General features: G+C 36.2%; 1 protein-coding gene and 1 pseudogene across 2 annotated transcripts; one reads left to right on the forward strand and one right to left on the reverse strand.

The window, feature by feature from the left end:
* Positions 1-8742: 8742 nt before the first annotated feature.
* LOC118983631 (60S acidic ribosomal protein P1-like) lies at positions 8743-13061 on the reverse strand (annotated as a pseudogene).
* Positions 13062-13477: 416 nt separating this feature from the next.
* KBTBD8 (kelch repeat and BTB domain containing 8) lies at positions 13478-26056 on the forward strand. Of its 2 annotated transcripts, XM_037040911.1 has the most exons (4): positions 13478-13559; positions 14157-14367; positions 18210-19324; positions 23000-26056. In XM_037040911.1, the coding sequence occupies exons 1-4, from the start codon at positions 13544-13546 to the stop codon at positions 23461-23463; spliced, it is 1806 nt and encodes a 601-aa protein (XP_036896806.1). In that variant the 5' UTR covers positions 13478-13543; the 3' UTR covers positions 23464-26056. The 2 variants fall into 2 exon arrangements, with proteins under 2 accessions (XP_036896806.1, XP_036896807.1); XM_037040912.1 differs by lacking the exon at positions 14157-14367 and having other exon boundaries at positions 13499-13559.
* Positions 26057-26062: the final 6 nt, after the last annotated feature.

Here is a 26062-nt window from a genome sequence, read left to right on the forward strand (position 1 = left end):
TCACCAAGAACAGGAGTGAAAGGGGCTAATTTATTTTTATTTTGGTGAGTAATTTGTATAGCAATTAAATTTAACCTGTGACTGCAGGAACCCAGTAAATGAATGAATTTCAAAGTCGGTTTAGGCAAGCTCAGTTTTGCCACTCTGAAGCTGCTTTTTGGGATATTGATTTTAAGCTGTTTGTTAGAACATAAGCCTCAGAAAGAAATTTGCCCCTTCCCCTTTGCCTGCCCAAGAGATTCAGAAAGAGAAACCAGATTCAGGAAGTAGATGTTAGGATGTTTGCCTTAGCCTATTTTGAATTAAGTGTGGTAAACAAGAGGGCTTCAGGCAGATGCCTGTTAGCTAGATACCCCATGTGTCCTATTGTTTCTGAGTCACCTGGCAAGGATTTTTTAGCCACATGTGTTTTGCTCTTCCTTAACTAACTGCAAATTACCCATTTTCATGTCTGAAATCTAATACTCCAAGCTCCACCTTTCATTCTTTGTCCAAAAATGTCTTATATACTCAATGTAGCTTCACTGTTTTTGGAATTTTCATGTCCAAGTGAAACTGACTTTCTCCTGTGTATCAGTCTCTGTTAATATGATTATTTCCCCAGCCTAGGAGAAAGGGAAGAAATTACAGGGTCAGAGGAAAGGTATTAATATATTTTTTTAATCCTTCACACTTGAGTAATTAAAGAAGGGTTTGGATTGTATTTACACTACAAACTTTAACCCCCTGAGGCTTCAGTTGGTTGAGGTGGAAAAAGTGGTAACTTATTGATGTGGTACATTTCAAATATAGTTGAATTTTCCTGAAACTGTTTCTGAGACCCCAAACTGGGTACACTTTTGTAAATGATTGTATTGGCCCCCTCTCAGCCATCAGAATTAACAGACTGCCAGCCAGGAATTGCCTTCTGATTCACAGATTAGCAACCTAGAAGTATCTGCCCAGTAGCACATCTCTTTTGGAGCCAGTTGTTCTGTGAGGCTCAGGTTCGAGTCAGAGTGAAATCGGGAAAGAGACCGGAGCTCCTGCCGCCTGTGATGTGCCAAACCCAATAAGCAGAGACAGGGATTGAATCTTTATGGGTGCTCTATTCAGATGGCCAGTGATCTGAGAAGATGGTGGGTTTGCACCCTAACAAAACTGTCTTACATTTTCTTTCCAAGCCAACATTTTTATAACAGGGAATAAACAAGGTGCTGTGAGGGGTTTTGAAATTCAGGGAGAACTAGGTGAAAGAAACTGCAGCATTCCTGTTCTGGGCAGTTAGCTGTTCTCAGGGGCAGGTGGTCATCTGTCTATCCCTGGAACACAATGGCCCAGATGCCTCCAACTTGTTCCCCAGGCAGTAATCTTCAGCAGTGCCCCAGGAGGTTGGCTGTGTCTCCCAAGAGCCAGGATGGGCCTTATCTGTAGTTTCTGAAACAATAGCTTTAACACAAGCATTTCATACTAGGCTCATAACTATTTACCTTAAACTGAAATTTTCCAACTCTTGAGTCTCCTATCAAGAGTAGAGAATAAACCTTGCTGTCTGATAACTCGATAACTTTAAAACCAAATTCAAATGCAAGTTAATGCCAAAGGTCAAAGTTTCCTCATTGTGGCTTACTTTCAGTTCCCAACTTTTAAGTATAAAAGTTGCTTCCGCGTTCTTTTCTTGCTTGCCTCTGCATTTATTTGGGTTTGGAAAAGCTCTTTGCACAGACTTAGTTAGGACCAATGGGCTTCACCACACTCATTTTCCCTGGCCGCATACCACACATCATTTTCTGACTGCTCCTGTCAGAGTAGACTATTCTTAGAGAAAGGTACTTCTGTCAAGGTATCACAAGAACACTCATATCAAGCTCATGCATGGTCAGCATGTACATATATTAGGTTATATCATGCCACATTTATTTTTATATTGTGACTTAACCTTTCTTAATCAAGTTGGCAGATAGATTTGTTGTACTGTCCGTTCTGAAGAACAATGTTTCACAGTTGACTTTCAAAGTCTTTTTGAAAATGTAGTCAACTCTGTAATGCGGGTCACAAAGTGGATGGAGCAGACTCTTGAGTGAAGGCACCACCAACTGAACGTGGCATGTGCAGTAGCAGAGCACACTTGGACTTTTTGTTATGAGCACTGTACATATAGTCTCACCTGTAGACATTTCAAAAGCATACTTTTCATTTCAGTGGATTTAGGATTGTGTGTGTGTGAGAAAATTGTAAAAATTACAATACAACATTGTAATTCTCAACCTTGGTATTATATCATTTGGAGTTAAGTATTTCTTTTTTGTGGGGAGCTGTCCTATGACTTACAGGATATTTTTGCAGCATCCTGGCCTTTGTACATTAGGTGCCAGTAGCAACACCCACAGCCTAAAACGCGACAACCAAAAATACCTCGACATTCCCAATGTCCTCTGGGAGACAAGTCATCCTGGTGGAGAGGCCCTGCAATAGTTAACTTCGGTTAACTTTTCCCATGTGATTGGGGTAAACTGATCTTAGCAACTGCTAGTTTGTTTTAAAGTCTTCGTAATGCCCCAGTCACTAGGAGTAGGTACTAGTTTTTGTTTATTCCTGCATCACTGATGTCTGTCACAGTCTTTGTCATTGATGCTGATTCCCATTGCCAGGCTTTCTTCCTGGCAATGGTAGAATTGAACTCTCCTTGCTATTTGCACTTAGGAGTGGCTACAAGACATCTTTTTTTGCCAATAAAATTTCAATTTAAGAGCTTATACACAGTTTACCAAATACTTGCTCTCCTTCTGTTGTGGTAACCAAGAACATTCAAGATGGTGATAGTTCCATCAGTCTGGGTTTCCTAGTGATTGCAATGAGCAGAGCCCCTGCTGGCCTGGGTTAGACACAAGCATGAGTAAAAATAACATTTTGGTGACTTAGGCTCCTGGAATTATGCAATTTTTGTATTCACAGAATACTTTAGTCTATCCTGACACATGTTGGTTTTTGTGTGCCATATTTGGATCAAGCATCTATGAAGGTGGGTGGGTTCCTCTTAACCTTGGCAGAGCTGGAGGTTGCAGGTGAGCCTCTGCCATGAAACTGAGCTGGAAACTTCACGTACAGGTTCAACTCTGTTTAATGAAAACTGGTTAATATGCCATGAAGAGTAAAGCATTAATTATAATACTTATCTGAAAAAGTGAGCTGAGTTTCACTTTAATATCAGAGAATAGTAGTATTAATAACTAATATTTACTGAGAATTTTCTCTGTGCCAGTCAGTGGACTGAGTACTTCACATAAATCTACATAAATTATCTCCTTCATTCCTTATAAAAATCCTCTGAGATAAATGCTCTTATTAGCCCAATTTTAGAGCTGAGAAAACTAGAGACCAAAGTTTTGTCACCCTATAGCTGCCTTTCTGGGATAGTAATTTTAAGCTGTTTGGTAAGAAACAAGACTCAGAGGGTGCTTTGGACCCTCCCCCCATTCCTGCCCATGAGATTCAGACAGAGAAACCTACTTCAGGAAGGAAATGTTAGAATGTTTACTTACCTAATATAAATTAAGTGTGGCCAATAGAGTACTTTAGGCAGGTGCCTGTTAGCAAGATACCCGCTGTCCCCCGTTGTTTCTGAGTTGCCTACAAGAATCTTTCTTGCCATGTATAACCTGTTCTTCCTCAACTACCTGTAAATCAACCATTCTCACTCCTGAAATCTAATACCCTTTCTCTTCCCCTTTTTCCTTTGTTTAAAAATGTTTCATATACCCAATGTTGCCTCATTGTTTTTTTGAATTTTCATGCTGATGTTAATTCCCTTGTAGATGTATTAACCTTAATTTTCTTTTATAAATCAGTCTTTGTATATTTAATTATTTCCTCAGCCTAGGAGAATTAAGAAGGTTGGGGGAAGGTATTAATGTTGTTTTTTTTTAGTTCCCACACAACAAAAACATGAAGTTACTCACTTGCTCTAGATTAGACTCAACAATAATTTGGACTGATAGTCTGATTTCAAAGCCTGTTTCTCCCAGAAAACCAGGTCCCTGTACACATGGAGACATACTCACATTAGGGCTACATATTCTCTAAAAAATTGGCTTTAAAATGGTTAGAAAAGATAGTCATATATTTGAAATTGTTACTGGACAGGGAACCTGACCCTGAGTGGGTCTTTCTAGGGCCAGCTGGTATTGTGTGGGTTCTTAATTTCATGTAGGAAAGATTTCACAACATGAGTGCAGGTGACTATGAGGGTATGACAGTACATTTATTAAAGCCGGGACAGTGAAATAGGAAAGAAGGAAGGAAGAAAGGATTTAGGATAGAAGAAACAGGAGAGCCTACACTGGGCTACTTTTATTCTCTAAAAATGTTATTGAAAAGAAATAAGCCTAGGTGGGGCTGCTTTGGCTCACTGAGCAGTCAGAGAAAAGGGGGCTTTGGGAATAGATTAAGGGGATTATCCTGGGGTGAGCTGCTACTGCCCATTGCTCCCCTGGTTGCTAGCCTTGTGGGGACCCTTAGAGTTTAGGCGATGTGAAAGAAGAAGAGAGAGAAAAGGAAAACATAGATGCGCTTCCCAGAGGGAGAGCATGAGTGGCGTCCTTTGTCTTGGGGTTTTAATCTCTCTCTTGCAGGCAGGAATCTTAAGGGAGGTCTCCAGAGAGTATCAGCAGAATATTCATCAGTTAGTTCTCCACGTATTTCTCCTTCAAGGCTGTGATCTCTATTTATTGGTCAGTGCCAGGGCAGGAGATTATTAGTCATTGCAGCTGGTTCTGGTATCAGTCACCTGGTTTTGCTGCATTTCTGTGCCTGAGGCTAAAATACAATTGAGGCCTAGATGTTATTTCAAGGGAGGTGATTTTCTGTATCTGGCTGTAAATTGCTCAGCCAGTTTGTTCAGCTGGCTGTCTTAGTTTTCCCTGTTTCACTTGTCATGGCTTACTGGTCTGTCTCATTATGACACAGAATCATTAGAATGTGGAACTTCTCCATGGGTTATGAGAAGCTGAGTTGGTCAAATATACTCTATTTAAGTGAATACATTTCTTTCATAGGAATTAAACTAGGTGTGCAGGAGGGCCCCATGTAAGACATCTGTGTTGTACATCTAATGTGCTAAGTGTTATGATTTTGGTTCCAGACCCACAAAAAGCATTCTGCCACAACTATGAGGCTTGATATCTCTATCATATTGATGCACTAGCCTTAAGACTTAAACCCAGATGTTGTCAGTGTGACTCAGTTGGTTGGAGTGTTGTGTTGTACACCAAAAGGTTGGGGGTTTGATTCCCTATTAAGGCATGTACCTAGGTTGTAGGTTTGATTCCCAGTCACGGCATGTATGGTAGGTGATGTTTCATTCTCATCGGTGATTTTCTCTCTCCCTACTTTTCTCTCTAAAGTCAATAAACATATTTCAAACAATTTTTTCCAAAAGACTTAACCCCAGTAAAGAGACTTAAATTTCCAAAGATGGTTCCCAAGCACCCATTCCTCCTGGATATTCATACCCTTGTGCTGGTCCCTCTCACATCTAATCTCACTCTGCTCACAAGATGACTCAGTGAGCCCTCACTGTACAGTTAACAGATAGACTTGGAGTAATTGTTTACCTCACAGTTTTTTTTTATTGCTATGCTTTCCTCTAAAGTATTATGATTTGAGTTTATATTTTGAGATTCTCTCAGTTTTATTAATATTAAACACTTGTTGGAAAGACAATGAGGAAAGAGGAGAGAAAAGTTCAACTGTTGGAAAGCTTTGCAAACTCATTTGTGTATTAATTCACAAATTACCACAAGCTTAGTGGTTTTAAACAACACAAATTTTTTACAGTACTGGATGTCAAAGTGCCTAAAACAAAAAATGTTGGCAGAACATCATTACATCTCCCTTTTCTGACTTTGACCTCTTTTCTCCTTCTATAAGGATCTTTATGACTGCATTGGATTCATCTAGATAATCCAGGATAATCTCCCCATCTCAAAATCCCTAACTTAATAACATCTGCAAAGTCTCTTTTGCTGTATAGGGTTAACATAGTCACAGGTTCTGGGGATTAAAACATGGGCATCTTTAAACAGCCACTATTCTGTCTGTTACATTCACGTATCATTTGATATATTCATTTATGCCATTAATATGTGAACTTTTATTCATCATCTAACATGTATCAGACAGTTAGCTTTCTAATAGGAATGTAAAGAGAAAGAAGAACTGACACAAATGTACCCAAAAGTACATGCATGACCTTAAAAATAGCACTGAGTGAAAAAAAATAGAACGAGACCCACAGTACCATACCATTACATAAATCACAAGGGCATGTAATATATATTCTATTTTAATGTCTACTGTAATTAAAAACTTTAAAAAATTAAAAATACATATTTTATTCTATTTGAATTCATATCAAACCCATTTTAATGGTTGTGTATAAAGCAGAAGAGAACGGGAATAGAGAAAGGAGTAGAGGGGTAGTACATATGTAACACAAAGGTGGGACTTACGGACCAAAGATAATATTCTGTTATGAACACAGTAAATGCTTAACTGAACTCTGTGCGATGGATAGCTAAAATGAAGATAAACAAACCACCTTTAAAGAGAAACATGGTAAGTTGATACAAACTGTGATGGAGATGTTAACAAAGTGGGAGAAACTGTAACACGGAGGAGCGCAGAATGGACAGGAACATGTTGTAGAACAGTGGTTTTTAGTTTGAAATGACTTCTCCCAAGGGACATTTGCCAATCTCTGGGGACATTTTTGCTTGTCACATCTTAGTGGGAGATGCCGTTGGCATCAGTGGGTTGAGAAAAGGCATGCTAGTCAGTATCTGATCATGCACAATTAGTCCTTATGACATAGAGTTATCGGGCTTCAAATGTAAATAGTACTAAGATTAAGAAACCCTGTAGAAGAATAACAAGAAATAAAATTAAATATTCTTGACATTATTATGATAGGTCAATAAATTTGCTTTACAAACATTTGATTATCTGGGGAATAAAAGTACAATTAACTCCTTCTCCATAAGTTGGAGTTTCTGTGTCTCGTGTTGAAGATTACTGCCCAATGATATTTCTTCCCCTTAGTGTTTTTAAAATATGTTTATTAATTTTACAGAGGGAGAAACATCAATTGCTTGCCTTCCATATGCACCCTGATTGGGGATGGAACCCACAACTTAGGTATGTGCCCTGACTGGGATTGAACTTGCAACCTTTTCAGTCTATGAGACAATGCCCCAACCGCACTGGCCAGGGCCCCCTTAGCCTTTTTAATGACTCCATGAGCTTTAAAAAATTTCAGATTATTATTGGGATGAGAAAAATCAATAATCATTATTAATTCTATCAGTTCCATTTAAATTATAAACTAATCTTCCAACAGGGAAATGTATTGATGTCTCACATTTTGATGATGGCTTTGGGTCTCCTAATCATTCTAAGTTTAAATATGATTGAATAACTTAAGAATCTAGTAGTTCTGCCTTGGCTGGTGTAGCTCAGTGGATTGAACACAGGCCTGTGAACCAAAAGGTCACTGGTTTGATTCCCAGTTAGGGCACATGCCAGGTTCCCAATAGGGGGTACCTGAGAGGCAATCACATATTGATTTTTCTCTCCCTCTCTTCCTTCTTTCCTTCACCTCTCTCTAAAAATAAATAAAATATTTTTGAGAATATAGTAGTTCTAGTCAGGGTCTTAGGTCTTACAACATAATCTTGCAGTAAATTGTGTAGTCAACCAGAAGAATATTAATAATGTGTGTATACAGCATGTAATAGATATGATATATACTAACGACTTCCCTTATTGAATAGAAAAATAAAAATTAACTTAGATAAATTGCTATACCTCTACTATCAATTTAGTCTGATAAAGATAAATTACTTTAACTGTGACTATTACTCTGCTTTTTCTTTTTTCCATTTCTTGTGGTATAAAGGTATTTCAAACCTGTACCAATAGTACTGTTAATCAATCAATGATCGATACTCACAGATATTAATTAACCATGTGTTTGATGCAGAACTAGACCTGTTTGATAAACAAAAAATTGTACAACATCTTATTTTCAATATTCTATCTTATTCTCAGGGACCTTAATAGATCATAATCAAAAGACAGCTGACTTTGGAAACAAAGATCCCTATATGACTATGGGTAAGCTATTTAAATTTAAATAGTCAAGCTATTTAAACAGTCTCATTAGTTGCAATACTCTTCTTATAAAATTTAATTAAAACATGAAATTAAATGAAATAACAGATGATACATAGCTATTAACTCCCTTTTCTTGTTCAATTTCTGAATCAAGCCCCATAAATATCAAAGTATATATGAATTAATGCTTTATCCTTCAGGTCAAGCCAAGATAAAGCATGTAGGTAAGAACACACTCTGTTACTTTTGTGAATACTTCTATGGTGTATCTGCCTTTTATGCCAACTTAAATCTCACACCAGGTGAACAGAATGTCTTACCTCTTCTGAAATCCTTAATATTAATTTTTAGAAATAATTATTTTACGCTAACTAGGGCTGCCCTCAGCTCTTATTTTTTAGTTGATTTTCACATGAATATGTTTTTATTTCCATGGATAAATCATAAGGTCCTTGAAGTTCTTGGGGTTAGAACTGCAGAAGTCCAATTATGTATGGATTTTTTCAATAAATACAGTAAATATATGTTCTCTTCCTTATGATTTTTTTCAGAGTTCAGCTTTTTACTGAACATGTTATAAAAAAGGTTTAGTCAAAAAAGGCCAAAGATCATGTCATCATCAGAAACCTCAGATTCTTTTTTCTTTGCTTTCACTTTCTTTGTCTCAACTGGGGCAGCAGTGTTTGAGGGGCAGGACCTCCTGCTGGTGCAGCACTAGCTGCTGGGGCAGGTCCACCAGTCCTTACATTGCAGATAAGGCTCCCAATGTTGACATTGGCCAGAGCCTTTGAAAACAAACCTGGCCAGAAAGATTCAGCATTTACAGGGCTGCTTTAATGAGGGCTTCATCTCATCTTCTGTCACCTCATCATCTTACAGGATAAGGGCCAAGTAGATGGCTCACCTGTAGGAGAGCTCAGAGTCAGAGGCCACGATGTGGTGCTGTGTGACAGTTAAGCAGCTGGGGGAAGTCAGGGCCTCACTCTATTGCAGCCTTAGTTTCCTTGGAAGAACTTTGCACCTTAGTGGCAGCTGGGGCAAGGGGCCCTTATGATTTCCTGAACAACATTTTCTTTTATCTAGCTTACTTTATTTTGAGAACACAGCATATAATACATATACATAATGTGTTAATTGATTGTTTTTGTTGTCAGTAAGACTAGTCAATTGTAGGCTACTAATACATTCAGCCTTCCACTTCCATGGATTCCCAATCTTGGATTGAAAATACTTTTTTTTGATCCTCTGTCGTTTCAATCTGCAGATGCAAAATCCGTGGAAGCAAAGGATAAACTGTAGTTAAGTTTCTGGGGTGTGAAGTTAGGTGTGGATTTTTGACTGCATGTGGTTGGTGCCTCTAACCCCTAATTTGTTGAGTCCAAGTATATGTACACACCTTAGTTTACTTAGATTGCTATAACAGAATACCATACACTGGATGATTTCTAAACAATATAAATTTCTTTCTTACAGTTCTGGAAACTGGGAAGTCCAAGTTTAAGGCATTGGAAGATTTAATTTCTAGTTAGGGCCCACTTCCCGATTCAGAGGCTGTCTTCCCACTGTGTCATCATATGGTGAAAGGTCTCAGGAGTCTCTTTCATAAGGACACTGATTCCATTTCTGAGGGCTCCATTCACAAACCTAATCCTTTCCCAAAGGCCACACCTCCTAATACCAACACAATGGGGATATGATTTCAACAAAAATTTCTGAAGGGACACAAACATCCAGTCTCCATCTCTATTTGTATCTATACCTATTGTTTTTGGTATCAGAAACATGGCTTTATATAGTACTTGCCTAGAACACAGGTCAAATGTCCTTGCCACTAGCTTTGCAGTCTCTTTTTACACATATATGCTAAATTTCAAATACTTAAAAGACAAATTAATGTGTTTTAACATAGTATGATCAAATTTAGTTTTTCACAAAATGCAGTCCTCTAGGTATTTCCATGTTGAATCTTCACACCACCTCAAAGGGAATAAAAATTAAGACACAATAAAGGTCAGCAATGTCCAAGCAGTAAGCCTGATGCTCATGTCTATTTAGAGTTTTATACTTAAAGAAACTAAATCATATATAATATTTAAGTTTCTAGGAATTAAAACAATAAACTTTTTATGAATGTGATGTTATATTAAATTTACAGTCAAGTAATAACTTTTGTTGCTTCATTTTGGGCATTAATTCAGCCAATACAAAAGTCTTCAGCAAGGAAAAATGTCATATTTTGTTGTAGCTGTAGCTTGCAAAAGATAAATAATAAGGATGTCACTAAAAGATAGGAGTCACAGGTATTCTGTCTTTACTTTAATTTTATTTTGCTCTAGTCAATTTCACAGCCTACACCAGTACTGAAGAGGGTAATTGGAAAATGGCAAAATCAATTTGCAGAAGTGAAGTCCTATTTTGTTTTACACCTTCTTCATCCAAGTTGCTATCAGTCTTGTGTTGTGTGGTATTATTATCGACAGTAGTCTGGACAAAGCTGATAATTGCTCAGTCATTCTCTTAAAGTGGAAGCAGAAAAAATAACCCAATGAGATCACTGTGCAATTTTCTCATTTTCCAAAGTTGCTGTTTCATGATCCTTTATCTTCACTAAAATTTAAATGTTGAGTTGTCTACTCTTAAACAACCATAATTATAGTAATTTTCTTTGCTTCTGGTTTGTAGATAATGAGTGTTAAAATAATAAAGCTCTAAATGTCTAATTTGAACTAAATATAATTCTTAAAATGTTCTGGTTTGCTGTTTCAATTTTCATCTTTACTAAATTTTACTGTAAACTGCAAATGTATAAAAAAATTACTTCGGTATTTAATACCTTAAGAAGAAAATTGGTTTACTTTTGGGGCTGCCTTCCTTGATTGACAGTAGATTTTTATTAAATTTCAAATTAAATTTATTTGAAAACAAAGCTGTAGGCTTTGCTTATTTAGTATTAACCCTGAAGCAAGCTGTCCTTTGCATTCTTAAAGATCATTGAGACTGAATAATATGGGACTATTGGCTCAATTTTTACACCCTTCTACTTACTGTTTTTCCCCCAAGTGAATTCTTTTTTTAAAATTTATTTAATTATTTTTCAAGTACAGTTTTCTGTCTATTACTCCCATTCCATCCCACCTCCCCCCGTGTTTTTTAAAAATGCATTTTTAATAATGAAGAAGTCTTTAGAGTGTAATGCTATCTGAGCATTAGAATGAAGTCGTTTGCAGGTCTTAAAAATGGAAACCTTGTAATTACAAATCTTCACTTTTTTCCTATTTATATTTAGATTGGTCTTTGTCCTTTGTATTCTGTCCATTCCCAACTTCACAAATTTGTATGAGTCAAAGAACCAGAAAACTTTATTTTAGTTAATTAAACAGTATTGCCAAGTCTATTAATGGGGGAAGAGTTAAATGAAAAAATTGGCAAGTTTCTTAGGCTGAGATAGGTAGCCACAACAAAAACAAAACACAAATAAAAAAAACTTCTATTTTAATGGGTTTGAAAGGTTGCTAGATGAAATATAGAACACTCAAGTAAACTTGAATTTCAGATAACAATTGATAGTTTAAGTGTATCCCAAATATTGCATGTTTTGTATTTTTATTTGCCAAATCTGGCAATCCTAAGGACTGATGCCATTTTTTTCTTAATACCATCAACCTTGTTAATGAAATCCCACTATTTCCATAAGTTTGAAAGTAACTCACAAAAAAGGGAATTTAAATTTATAAGTAACAAAAGTTAAATCGGTTTATCAATTTCATCCATGCAGAACTGTGCAGACAGGGTATTTATTAGGAGGAGCTATAAGTGCTTATCAACATCCATACATCTCAGTCCCAGGAAACATCAATTCTTGTTAACTCACACGGAATTACAGTACTTTGAGCTGTAAATTTTTCAGCAGATCTGAAGGGATAGAATTGGATTGTTTTTCATCATTTTCTCTCTTTCTTTATGACAACTTTAATTCCAAGATCCTTCATCAAGAAGTTCAACGGTTTAATCTTTTCTGTGTTAGAAAAAAAATGCAAGCATGAACTAACTTTATCTTTACTAGAAATTTCTTCCCAGTTCACTGATAATACTCCCTTACATTTCAAAGGTTTAGAAACAGCATTTCCAATGTTAGCTCATCTGTGCCTGACATTTATTTTTAAAATATTAAGTATCTATAATGTGCCAGGCACCCCGTTAGATAATAGAAACACAAAGCAATAAAATAAAATATTTCAAGAGTAAAATTTCTACTTTCCTTCAACAGGCTTGCAGCCTATGGAGCAGAAGGAACAGGAATTATGCACATGTTACAAGTGAAGAAATCAAGTACTCAAGAATGAAAGGATTCTATCTAAGGCCCCATGTTAAGTAATCACCTCTGGCTCAGTCTCAAGGCAGTCTCCAATATTTCTTCACAGGAAATCGCAGACTATTTGGTATCTTAGCTCCTTAGCTAAGGCAGGGAACTCTATGACATCCACGTGTCTTAGAATGGAACAGGCCTTTCGAAGTGTCTAAAGAAAAAGCGAGGGGTGAGTGGGAATTAGCATCCTGAGCAGCCGTTGTAACCAGGCCAAGTTAATGGGAGGAAATCGAGCACTCCGCCAAGCTGATGCTATTTCAATTGGGTGTCATAGGTGACTCATGAGAGATGGGTTTCTCCTGGACCTCCAGATATTTTTCTTCAGGGTGGGGTGTCAGGTTTCTGTCGCATTTTTGGACACAGCCTTCTTGGCCATTTCCAAATTTCTCTGGTTTCACGACCTGCTCTTATCAGAAGTTAGTCATTGGCAGAAGGTTTAGGAACTGAAGAGCAAGATTTTATTTTATTTTTTAAATTATTTTATTGCTGTTCAAGTACAGTTGTCTGCATTTACCCTGCACCACAGCCCCCGAACCCCAGCCATCCCCGCCTCCCTCCCCAGGTGAAGAACAAGATTTAAAAAAAAAAAATGAGCTGGGGACCTGAGAAAGGCCTACAGTAAGATAATTTCCCCTTCAAGAGCTTCCCCAACCCCAGGCCCCTCTGTATGACAGTTCTCCTCCATCACAAGACTACCGGCCCTGGGCAGGCACTGCCTGCCTCACTGACACAAGCTGGAGACCTCCCCGCTCTCCACCTTCGCAGGAACCAGCCAATAGGAATCCCCGGCTTTGGCCACCACCCGACCCAGACCACGCGGGAGCGGGGACAATAAAACTACATTTCCCGATGCGCACTGCGAACTATATGACCAATCAACACTGGGGATTAGAAGGCTGGGGGCGGAGCCTAAGTCATAGGCCACCCCATTGGCTAGGGGAAGCTTAGAAGAGCCGGAACCTGTGATAGAGTGAAGCGAAATGACATTTCCTCTTTAAATAGCTGGAGCTGGGGCCCCGTGGAGAAATGGCCGCGTCGGCAGGTGGGTCGTTTCTTGGCTAGGGAGGTGCGTTGCGGGGGAGGTGGGCGGGGGGCCAGGCTTATTCTGAGAGCTGCGGTTGTGACGATGAGGAGCCGTAGAGAAAGATGGAGAGATGAAGAGGGATGAGGGAAGGGAGGATGGACGGCGTGGAGGGCGGTGGGCGGTCCGGCCGGACCAGAATAAGGGAAGCCGGGTACCCGCCGCAGTTCCGACCTTTCGAGAGGCGGTTGAAGGAGTACCAGCGGCCGTCATCCCTTGCGCGTCCCCTGTGAGGCTTCTGCCCTCGGCTCTCTGTTGGGACGTTCCGGCTCTCGGTGGAGTCCCCACAGACCCTTCTTGTCTGTCCGCACGGACCTTCGGCGAGCACGGGCATCGGGCTCGCCGGGCTCCGGAGGAGCAGGCTAGTGTTTGAACTCGCATCGCAGCTCACGCTCTCCCACCTCTTCCCTTGCGGTGTCATTTGGTGGTGTACGTATGCATCCGTGTATTTTTGTAGGGGGAAAAAAACAGACAAACAAACAACAAACAAAACAAAAAATCCGAGACGCCGTAACTGGGTCCGAACTTCTTGTGGTTGTACGATTTTTCTCCTCCTAGATTTAAATAAGTCTTCCCCAACTCCGAATGGGATTCCATCTTCAGACACAGCCAGCGATGCCATGGACCCCTTCCATGCTTGCAGTATTCTTAAGCAACTCAAAACAATGTACGATGAAGGACAGTTGACAGACATTGTAGTGGAAGTGGATCACGGGAAAACATTTTCCTGTCATAGAAACGTTCTTGCTGCAATCAGCCCTTACTTCAGGTATGACGGTGGTAGAGACTTTTGTTAATATCCGCACCGAGTTCTCTTTTTCTCCTCACCATTCATTGGCCATTTGATCACAATACTGTCGTGCTACAATGAGATAAAACCAATGAGTTTGTTTTGTGAAAATAGATAACAGGCGGTAGATTTTTTTTCTTTTTTTGACTTGTCGGATTATCCTAGAACTCAGGTGGGTTTTTTTTTAAGTTAGTAAATATGTTTCTCTTTGTTTGTTTCAGATAAATGCCCAGAAAATCTAGAATTGTGCTTCCCAATATGGCAGCCACTGGCTATGTGTGGCATTGAAACTTTATTTAAAATTAAACAAAATTCAAAATTCATTTTTTTAGGCACAATAACCACATTTAAAGTGCTTAGTAGCTATATGTAGGTTGCAACTGCCACATTGCACAGCCCAGATACAGAGCATTTCCATCACTGAAAATTTTATTGGATGGTGCTGGTCTACAACTTGTTTCATAAATCTATCCACGATGCATATTTCTTTAGTGCATATAGCTCTTTTACAGTTTAAAACAAAACAGATAACTGCTAATAGATTGTTTTAATGCCATGGAGATAAAAGCAGTGAAATAAAAATAAATGAAGTATAGTTTTCTATGTACTTTATGCCCCAGACTGGTGATTTTTCCAAGATTTCCCGAAGCCATTTTTTTAAGCTAAGCTTTCATTCTCATTTATATTCATCTTTTATTCTCATAAGACTTTGAAAAGTAAAATTTTAAATCTTGAGTCTAAAAAATAAGTTCATACTCTAAGAAAAGATCAGTGATAAAGGCAGCTTCCTGCTTGAGTTTAAGTTCTTTTGTTTCAAGTGCTTATTTTTTTAGCTTTTCAATGTCTAAAAATAATGGTGTGTCAATGACAGGAAATAATTTTCTCAGCCATACTCTTAAGTGTGCTTTTTTCCTTTTGAAGGTGCTTACCTTTATAGGACATATAGCAGTGTACTGTTCCTGACAGTAGTTTCTGGTTCCTATTTCTCAGAATACTGAGTTAAATATAGTTGCTTCAGTCTGATGCTTGTGATGTAACCATTTAGTCTTGCTAGGGTAGGTCATTAGACTTTTAAGTATTAACCGTTATGAAGCAGTGGTCTGGAAAGGAGAAAGAAGAAACTCATATAGTACAGAAAAGATATGCAGTTTGGCCTAGTAATAGAAACTGCTGGTGAGATTCACTTACCCGGACTGTCCATTAGATGTGGTTAGGTCATTTATGTGCTTAATAAATACATGTCATAATTAAACACTTATCAAGATCTGGGGTAACTTTACTTTGCATATATTGCTTTATGTACTCTTTACAATTCTGTCTACACAGTCATTAATTTCCATTCTACATACAAAAAAAAACAAAAACCCCTGAGACTGGGGGAAATTAAGTGGCCTATGTAAATCTTCCAACTAGTAAGTGGCCGAGGTTGGATTTGATTCCAGAGCCAGGCTTCTTAGTCACTTTTTGACTTTTAAGGAACAGGTGTGTGGGTCCTCTTCAAAGTTGAGTTTTAGACATTTTTATTATATAAAGTTTGAATAGTTAAAAAAATTGAAACTTCAAAGTGAAAATGTATCTTCTTACTGAAATGTTATTAAATTTCATACTTAATTAAAGTTAGTTTTGAAGACCGAATCAAATAATTTTAAAAGAAGTATACTATAATAGATTTTCTTAATTTACAAGAAATTAGATATGTGAATTTAGATGAAAATTTTATTGGATAAAAAAATTTTTATTTATCTTCTAGCCAACGATATTTGGCTAGAAAACTTGATATCTCTTGCTTGTGATTTTTATACAGAAGCTTCATGGCACAGTGCAGTCTATTAGCAGTTATCTGTTTTGTTTTAAACTGTAAAAGAGCTACATGCACTAAAGAAATATGCATCGTGGATAAATTTCTGAAACAGGTTGTAGACCAGCACCATCCAATAAAATTTTCAGTGATGGAAATGCTCTGTATCTGGGCTGTGCAATGTGGCAGTTGCTACCTAAGCCAAAGATATTTGGCTAGAAAACTTGGTATCTCTTGCTTGTGATTTTTATACAGAAGCTTCATGGCACAGTGCTTCTCTTTATGTGAGATCTAGAAAGTTGTACTTAATATTTTCTAAGTCTTGCATCACTGGTGGAAGAATTTGGATAGCGTGGAACAGTTTCATGACCCCAGTGACTTGTCAGAATTAAAATCTGTATTGTTACAAACGTTTTGCTACTCAGGGTTTTGTGTGAGGACATGTTCCCCCTTTATCTAGAATTTACATAAATAACCTATTAGAACAGAGGAGAACTCATCAGGTGTCATACTGCTCCTGTGTGTGAGACCAACCTATTCAGGTCAGTAGTTCCCCTGATAAAGCGTATGTGACAACGTTCTCCTTTGGGAGTTAATCTATGCCTAATGAAGGGCTTTATTTTTCTTTTTAATTGGTAACTGTTTCATTGAGTTTTTCAGCACCTGAATTGAAAACCAGCTCATACATTAGAACATCTAGTTTTAACCATCAAAAAAAGCCCTGTGTGATATTAAATTTAAAATTCGCATTGGGGAAGTAAAAATAAGACTCAAAGATGGTTAACCTAGGCAGTCAGCTGGGACCTTGGGATACTTTGTATATCTCCAGTATTTCTCAGAATTTTAAATTCATTTGATGGAGACTTCAAAAGTAACTGGAAATCTTCATATTTAAGGATGTTTTTCATAGCATAACACTTAAAATAGGAGGGGTCTGAATCTGCACAGTTAACTTTATTACCAGTGTTAGGCCAATTTCTTCAATAGACATCCAGTAAGCATTCTAGGGCACAAAGCCCCTTACTGGAAAGGCTTTTACAAGAGACTTTGATTTGGTTTTTGTGTTTTAATTTTAAGAGCAGCCTTGAAAGAAAATTGAAAGGAGTGTAAGAAGTGTAAATAATGTTGTAAATAACAAATACTTAAATAAAGAGCCAAGCTTCTCGCTACTTAATGTTTTGGCCAAGAAAGGCCCATAAATGGACAGATATTTTAATTTTTAAAAAAAAACTTAAAGGAAATAGTTTGGAATTTAAAACCATTATTTTCGAATAATCAGTTAATTCATAAATTGTATTTAGAAGTAAGCATTATAATCAGCCTTCCATAATCTTTATTCACACACAGATATAATAGGTAAAATATGATAACTTGGAGAATATTCAGCATATTTCTTTAAGCAAAGATTTTCAAAATGTCCAAGGATTAGTAGAGGGATGTTCTTTATAATCTTTATAATCAATAAGGAATTATTCATAAGATAGTTTTAAATATGAGTAGTTAGAGAATAAGAACTTACGAAGAATGTTTTATTTTTCTAAGGTGAAAAATTTAAAACTGTAGTTTGGGCAGGAGTTGCTTTGTGTATTTCCACTGGGACATGAAAAGTTTTATTAGTCTCTATATGCTAATGTATCACATTAACACCCTATAAGTATTCTAAACTTTTTGACTGACCTGGTGATTTAAGGCAACTTGACCAGAAGCCTGGATAGGGTCTCCAAGGAAGATAAGGTGTTCAGGAATATTCCATGCCACCTTTTGGTATGCTTTAATTAGGTATTCTCTTTTTTCAGAGTTGGCACAAAGTGAGGGATCCTGATAATGAGGTTTTTGAGATTAGTCAGATTAAATCCTTTTGCTAGATGAGCAACTTTTATCCCCATTCAGAATATTGGGAGATACATTAGGATATATTTTTCAGTTTCAAACATTATTTTTGTGGTAGATTTATAGTTTTAAATATTTGCCATCATAATTTTTATTATAGGATGCATAATATTAAGTACTCTTTCCTTCATAGATCCATGTTCACTAGTGGCCTTACAGAAAGTTCTCAAAAAGAAGTTCGAATAGTTGGTGTTGAAGCTGAATCGATGGATTTAGTGTTGAAGTATGCCTATACCTCCAGAGTTGTTCTGACAGAGGCCAATGTTCAAGCCTTGTTTACTGCAGCTAGCATCTTCCAGATTCCTTCCATCCAAGACCAATGTGCTAAGTATATGATCAGTCATTTGGACCCACAAAATTCTACTGGGGTCTTCATCTTTGCTGATCATTATGGTCATCAGGAACTACGAGATCGATCAAAAGAATACATTCGTAAAAAGTTTCTGTGTGTCACCAAAGAACAAGAGTTTCTCCAACTGACGAAAGACCAGCTGATAAGCATACTAGACAGTGATGATTTAAATGTAGACCGAGAAGAGCATGTTTATGAAAGCATTGTAAGGTGGTTTGAACATGAACAGAATGAAAGAGAAGTGCACCTTCCGGAAATTTTTGCCAAATGCATACGTTTTCCTCTGATGGAAGATACCTTTGTAGAGAAAATTCCGCCTCAGTTTGCACAGGCTATAGCAAAAAGCTATGTAGAGAAGGGACCATCTAATACTAATGGCTGTACACAGAGACTTGGAATGACAGCATCTGAAATGATCATATGTTTTGATGCTGCCCACAAACACTCAGGAAAGAAGCAAACAGTGCCTTGTCTAGATATAGTCACAGGAAGAGTGTTTAAATTATGCAAACCACCAAACGATCTAAGAGAAGTTGGGATTCTTATATCACCAGATAATGACATTTATATAGCAGGAGGATACAGGCCAAGCAGCAGTGAGGTTTCCATCGACCATAAGGCAGAAAATGATTTCTGGATGTATGACCATTCCACCAATAGGTGGCTATCCAAACCATCCTTACTTCGTGCCAGAATAGGCTGCAAACTGGTGTATTGCTGTGGTAAAATGTATGCAATTGGAGGGCGTGTTTATGAAGGTGATGGGAGAAACTCATTGAAATCTGTGGAGTGCTATGACAGCAGAGAAAATTGTTGGACTACTGTTTGTGCAATGCCTGTTGCAATGGAGTTTCATAATGCTGTGGAGTACAAAGAGAAGATCTATGTTTTACAGGGTAGGTGCCTGAGTGATTCAGTTTTTCCTGAAAAGGTAACAAGTCAAATTGTGTTTCAGTTATACTAAAACAGGTGTTTGTTTCTATTAATTGAGGAATATCTAGGGCTTTCTTATCATGAACTTTGGTGGAACAGTCTGTTCTTTAAAGGACCTATAAAGAAAATAAACTTTTAAATCTAAAAAGGCAGCCCTGGCAGGTGTGGCTCAGTTGTTTGGGCATTGTCCCACAAAACAAAAGATTGCCAGTTTGATTCCTGGTCAGGGATGATCCCCTGCCCCCAGCTAGGCATGTGTGGGGCAACTCTCTCATTCTCTCTCATTCTCCCTCCCTTCCCCTCTCTCTAAAAATAAATAAATACAAAATTTAAAAAAATTTAAAAAGGCAGATATTTTTAAGTTATTGAAATAGTCCTCTAAGTTTTTTGTGTTATGTTCTGCTTTAAAGTGTGGAATAGTATTTCTAAAAGCATTTTTAATAAGTAATAGTTTAGTATTTTTAGAGAAGTATTTTAGAGTTGTTTTTAAGACTTTAAACAAGTAAGCAAGTTGATGTATGACTTTTTTTTTGTTCTTCAATAACATAATCAAGAGATGTTATAGCAAGTCCTTCTTTTAGAGATTAGTTTAAGAGAAAAAAGAACAGGGCATTAACTAAACTCATGCTAATCAGTTACCCAAGAATTTTATGTAAGCTTTATTATTGCAAAGGTTACAAAACTTAATTACAGAGAATTTGAAGTGACACCCTTCTGATTTTAATTTCACTGCAGACTTCCTTAATGTGTTGTTTTCAATTTTTTTTTACTGGAAAATTTTTGAGATGTCACCTTTTTCGTACTTTTACCAGTATAGATAAGAGGAAATATTTAACATACTTAGCTTTTTAAAAGATTTAAAATGATGCAGAAGTAGAAAAAGTGACTGTATGAGAATAAGACATTTGTTCCAAGGTTAAGAATTAAGATAACTAATGTCTTCCTTGTGTTTGTTTTTTACACATTTCAGTTGTTTAAATATTGAATGTAATGTTGATAATACCAGCATCTTTATTTATCTTTTGTATCTTAATTGCTTATGTATAATTTTTTTCTTCACTTACTACTGTCGGGTTGGCCAAAAAGTCCATTATATTTTTTCTTCATGATGGCTCTAGTAGTGCTTAGTTGTATTTATCTTCATTAGAAACAATTTTGTTAGATCGTATTGTGACAGCTGTTTTATCAGTGTGCATTTAAAAAAACATCAAAATTAGTGAATTTTTGTGCATCCATTTTAATATTGAAGATGGAAGAAATTATACAACATTTTAACATACTTTTTTATTTAAAGAAAGGTAAAAATGCAGCTGAAATGCAATAAAAGATTTGTGCAGTGTATGGAGAAGGTGCTGTGATTGATTCAATGTATCAAAAGTGGATTGTGAAGTATCTTGATACCAATGACATTTTGGCCAAAAAATTCTTTGCTCTGGGCTGTCTTATGCACTGGAAGATGTTGAGCAGCATGCCTGGCCTCTCCCTACTAGCAGCTAATAGTGAGAGACAACCAGCATATTCAAAATACCCAAATCAATAAAGTTATTGGTGAAAATGAAAAAAATGTTTCTTTTATTTTATGGAAAAAAACCATTATGACTTTTTGGTCAACTCAATATAATAAAGCAAGAGAAAAGGGGCAACTTTGGTGTCGAGATACATGAGTTTTTAGTTCTTATTGTTTTGTTTAAATTGGGTTATTTGCTCTAACCCTTTATTTCACTTAAAATTTCCTAGGAAAACCTGAGCCCATATGTTTAAAGTTCAGTAAAAGTTAATTTTCCAGGAGTAATACTCTCTAATGCCTTATTTTAGGTGAATAGAAAAATAGGCATGATTTAATTTTGTTGATCTTGCCGAAAAATGATATACAAGAATGGATGTAAAATCTATTGAGTGTGGTTGGATAGGTTAAATCATCCAATATGATTTACTGGTGTTCTGGCTGACCTGTTAGTTGATAGGCTGTGTATAAATGTTTTCCTCACCTATTACTATTGAGTTACAAGTTCATCATTTAAGCGCAGGTGATGTGCAAGCAGAAGCTGAAAGTTTAACAAGCTATTTTAAGCATAGAATATACTGTAAGAAACTTATTTGGAAGGTAAAAGTTGTATATTAATGTAAATTCTAAAACAAAGTAGCATTGAGTTAATAGAATTTCAAGGCTGGGATGAACCTTGTTTAATCCAAGGTTGTATTTTATATAAGGGAAATCTGATGCTGTGAGGGTTTTCTTAATTGCCTATCATTGCTTTTAGTTTTATTTTTTAAATTTTTTAATGTATTGATTTTTAGAAAGGGGGGGAGGGAGAGAGACAGAAAAAAAATAACGATTTTTATTGTATTCATTGGCTAATTCTTGTGTGTGCTCTAACCAGCTATTGAATCCGCAACACTGGCATATGGGTAAGACACTCTTACCAACTGAGCTATACCCAGCCAGGGTTGGCCATTATGGCTTTTAATTTATTAAAGTGATTTTAGATATTTAAAATCAACTTTTTAAATGTATCATCTTTCTTTCCATAAGAAATTTATAGAGAGGTAGGTAGTACATGTTATAAAATTTTAATTCCTATCTTCTTTACTAGGAATCCTTTTACAAGTTCATCATTTAAGGGCAGGCGATGTGCAAGCAGAAGCTGGGAGTTAAACAAGTTATTTTAAGAAAATTTGAAATTACAGCATCACTACTGAGCCAGCAGTTAAATTTGTAGATAAGAGTAAACCTAGTTCAAAAAACAGTTTTCAAGGAGAAGCTCATACCTACTTAGGTATTGCTAAACTAAACACAGCCTCTTTATGTAAATTAACTTGACATGAATAATCAGAAGTTTACATTGTACTATCTGGCTATTATCATTAAATCTGTTCATGAAGGGTTTAGATTTTTATATCAAGGATTTTGTAGAAATATTATAATTAGCTGAACACTTGTAAATCTTCACTAATTTAATTCTCTTCAACATTTTTGTATTGGCAGTCTGACTCAGAACACCCTTTTATTGTTGAAATAATATTGAAACTGACTCAAAGTCAATTCCATAAACTATGTGTGTGTCTTCTATCATATTTAAGCCATGTTTTCTCTCTTGAATATTTGTCTTTGCATTATGGAAACACTGTAACACATAAGTGGCACATAGATACAAATCTCAACAATTCTATATACTGTCTTCTAATTAAGTAATTAGCACATAAATTCATAGTGGCTTATTCATGATGAAGCTATATATATACTTTAGCTATATATGACCTCACTGGCTAACCATTAGTAATAATGCTTTTTTTAATGGTGGCTTAAAATAAATTTTCTGAAATACATAGTTGGATAGAAGAAATGGAACCAAGCTCCTAACTACTATTCTGCCATCAGGCCAAAGTAACTCCTCACCTCTTCCCATTATGAACACCCCCCAATTCAGGTTAACTATAATCTATAACATTATGTTGTGCCATGGAACAAAGAAGTTTTAAGCTGTTTTATAATTAATATATCTCTGGAGATTATAAAAGCAGTATTTTAGGAAGTAAAATATTTGGAAAATTATGTTCTTTAGTCTTCAACATAACCAAAAAGACATATAAATGTACCTATTCTTGTTTTGTTTATTTCTTCTTTTTTTATTTTTTAGGAGAATTTTTCCTCTTCTATGAGCCTCAAAAAGACTACTGGGGTTTTTTAACCCCTATGACTGTGCCTAGAATCCAGGGTTTAGCAGCTGTATACAAAGACTCTATCTACTACATAGCTGGAACCTGTGGAAATCATCAGCGCATGTTTACTGTAGAAGCCTATGACATTGAGCTAAATAAATGGACTCGTAAAAAGGACTTTCCATGTGATGAGTCTATAAATCCATACCTTAAACTGGTACTTTTCCAGAATAAACTTCATTTATTTGTTCGAGCCACTCAAGTGACTGTTGAAGAACATGTCTTCAGAACCAGCAGAAAAAATTCCCTTTACCAGTATGATGACATCACTGACGAATGGATGAAAGTGTATGAGACCCCAGATCGGCTCTGGGACCTTGGCCGGCATTTTGAATGTGCTGTTGCTAAACTCTACCCTCAGTGTCTTCAGAAAGTACTTTGAGTAACAGGTCTAGTGAGCTCACTGATATCTAGTACCTGAGGAAACTTTCAACGACGCAAGAAATGCTGTCAGTATTGAAGAAAGCTGAGAGTTTGTATGTGAAAGTGGATGTTCTTAAAGATTACAATATAGGGAAGGATGTCTTCATTTCAGTAAGCAAAAGGTAACAAAAGTGCAATTATCAGCATTTTTCTAGTATAAAAATAATCATTTTCATTCTAGAATTTCATGATAAAATAGTCTCTGAGATTACCAGATGAATTAATAACTATGCAGTCTTATAAAAGCAATTAGGGTATTGGTTAGAGACATCCAAACTAGTTTGATGTGATTTTTTTTATTTTAAATACGGGTAAAAATCTGAGGCAATATCACTAGGACTTTAGCTGTGACCTCTCCAACACAGAGAAGCACTAACTTAGATTCTCATTATACACACACCCACACATACACATTATATATATATTTATGTACTGTTTTCAATTGTACAGGGATTTAAATGTGTTCTGTTAGAGTAGATCGAAGGAAAAAACAAATCATCTCAGAACTTTCAGTCTGATTGTTTCAATTACCTATATAACTTTAAATTAAGCTAAAGTTTTAAAATAGCTGGTTTCTGTTGATAACTTTTTTCAAGTGCTAACACTGTCTCATTAAAAAATCGCGACAAGGGCTCAGAATCACAAGTGGCTGGTGCTAGTATAAGTTATAGCTAGGTATAGCTAGGTAGATTTAAATTGTCTGAGCATCTGCCTACCTTTCAAGTTGGTATGTTAATTTTGTGGCCATGATACTTTACCTGTTGAACTGTTGTGATTGCACAAGATTCTCTACTTGATAGCAAGATATGGCCAGTTATTGGTGTAACTGGACTCAGTCTTAGAATAGTGAGAACATTAAACATAGTTTGCACTAACATGGGCCATTTTGTTGCCTGACTTTTCCATTCTCTACTTGTCTAGTCTTTATTGGTACAGTGAAAGGTAACATATTTCTGTTCTGTTCAGAGCATAATGTGAAGTTTTACACCTGCTTTTAAAATTCTGTTTTACAGAAACAAAACTCCAGCAGTGGTTGCATTTAATGGCTTTTAAGTTACATGTGACAATTAAAACCTCATTTTAAAAAATGTTTGCACTTAATAGTGGTAAATATTTTCATGTTGGAAACCTCGTTCTAGCTGAAGATGATTGAGAAGGAACATAATGAGTGAATAGAACTCTAGCGTTATAGCTACTTAATCACGTTTAATATTAACTGATAAATTTCTAACAATCAATTAGGAATACTCACAAAAGAACAAACCAACTCATTTGTTATATAATTTGTAGATATTTGGATCAGTAACTTAATTTTTACTATGCCTAGAATAATCAATGAAGAATATAAGTATAGGTCAGAGTCTGTCATCATGTGCAACATTTTGATTTTCTTAAAATAAATAGGCATGGTTTTAATTAGAAACTTGTACAAATTGTGATGTAACACTGTGAAACAATTTTAAAACATTGTCTCTTTGCATCACATACCTCATTTTTCAGAAACTTTCCAAACTGCTTGTCTGAGGTCTCTACAGTAGGTAATGTTTTCTGAAGAAGAATTCAAAGTAGACAGGATTTACAGAATTAACATTTTAAAATCTAGTCTTCTGAAGCTAGATAATGTTTTTTTTTTCCTTGGTTTGATAGTATAGCTATAATCTCTTTATACTTTGTCAACCAATGAACTTTTTTTTCTCCCCAGTTTTTCCTTCTCTTCATCTTCATGCTGTTTGGGGGCTATTTCTGTGAGTTTTTTTAAAGCACCTTTTCAGTGTTGCATTGCAGAGGGAAGGAAATAACTAATTTTGCAAGAGATGTTCATGTAATTTATTTTTGAAAGCTTTGTTGAATATTTTACGATTCCCTGATGCTTTTTGACAATCTGTGTTTATTAAGGGATAATGTGTTACTTGAAAGCATAATATAAAATGTTGAGTTAGTAATTTATATGTGTTGTATGACATATAGGAGTACAACAAACATGCTGTGGTTAATTCCACAGTAGATTTTTTTTTTCTGTTATCTGCACAGCCGTTGATCCTTTTGCTGTAACAATTTATATTAATGGTGTGATCAAAGTATAGTATGTTAAAGCCAAGGTTTAGAATTTGCTATGGGTGTAGAATGTATATTGAATTTTGTATTAAGAAGTATTTGTTTAAATTATATAGCTGGGATACTTTGCCACTTTTAAAATGATTTGAGAAGACCTAGAAAACTCAGATGAGTAATATGTGTGGATATATATATATATATATATATATATATATATGAATGATACCTTTGCATCGTATGTCCAGAATATAAAATGCACAAAGGGGACCACATAATTAAAATAAAGATCAAAAATATCTTGGTCCCTCTTTAATATTGTTTTTGCTTTTGAAGAATGTATGTAGCACTTTCCTATATATTTTTTAGAAATTGAAAACTGGACTCGATATAACTATATTATAGGAAAGTTTTAATTGCATTCTTTAGTTTCCATCTTTGTATTCTGTTATCCTACAAAGTTGATGCTTAAGTATCAAGTTCATCTCATTGGTGCATGAATAAAA

The sequence above is a fragment of the Sturnira hondurensis genome, unplaced genomic scaffold (genome assembly GCF_014824575.4).
Source record: "Sturnira hondurensis isolate 20B ecotype Veracruz unplaced genomic scaffold, ASM1482457v3 Scaffold0002840, whole genome shotgun sequence".
NCBI lineage: Eukaryota > Metazoa > Chordata > Mammalia > Chiroptera > Phyllostomidae > Sturnira > Sturnira hondurensis.

Bases quoted from the DNA above. Each gene is read 5' to 3' on its own strand.
- KBTBD8 (XM_037040911.1), top strand. The intron at 14,368-18,209 runs GTATGACGGTGG...TTTCCTTCATAG, and splicing joins GCAATCAGCCCTTACTTCAG to ATCCATGTTCACTAGTGGCC. The intron at 19,325-22,999 runs GTAGGTGCCTGA...TTTATTTTTTAG, and splicing joins GAAGATCTATGTTTTACAGG to GAGAATTTTTCCTCTTCTAT.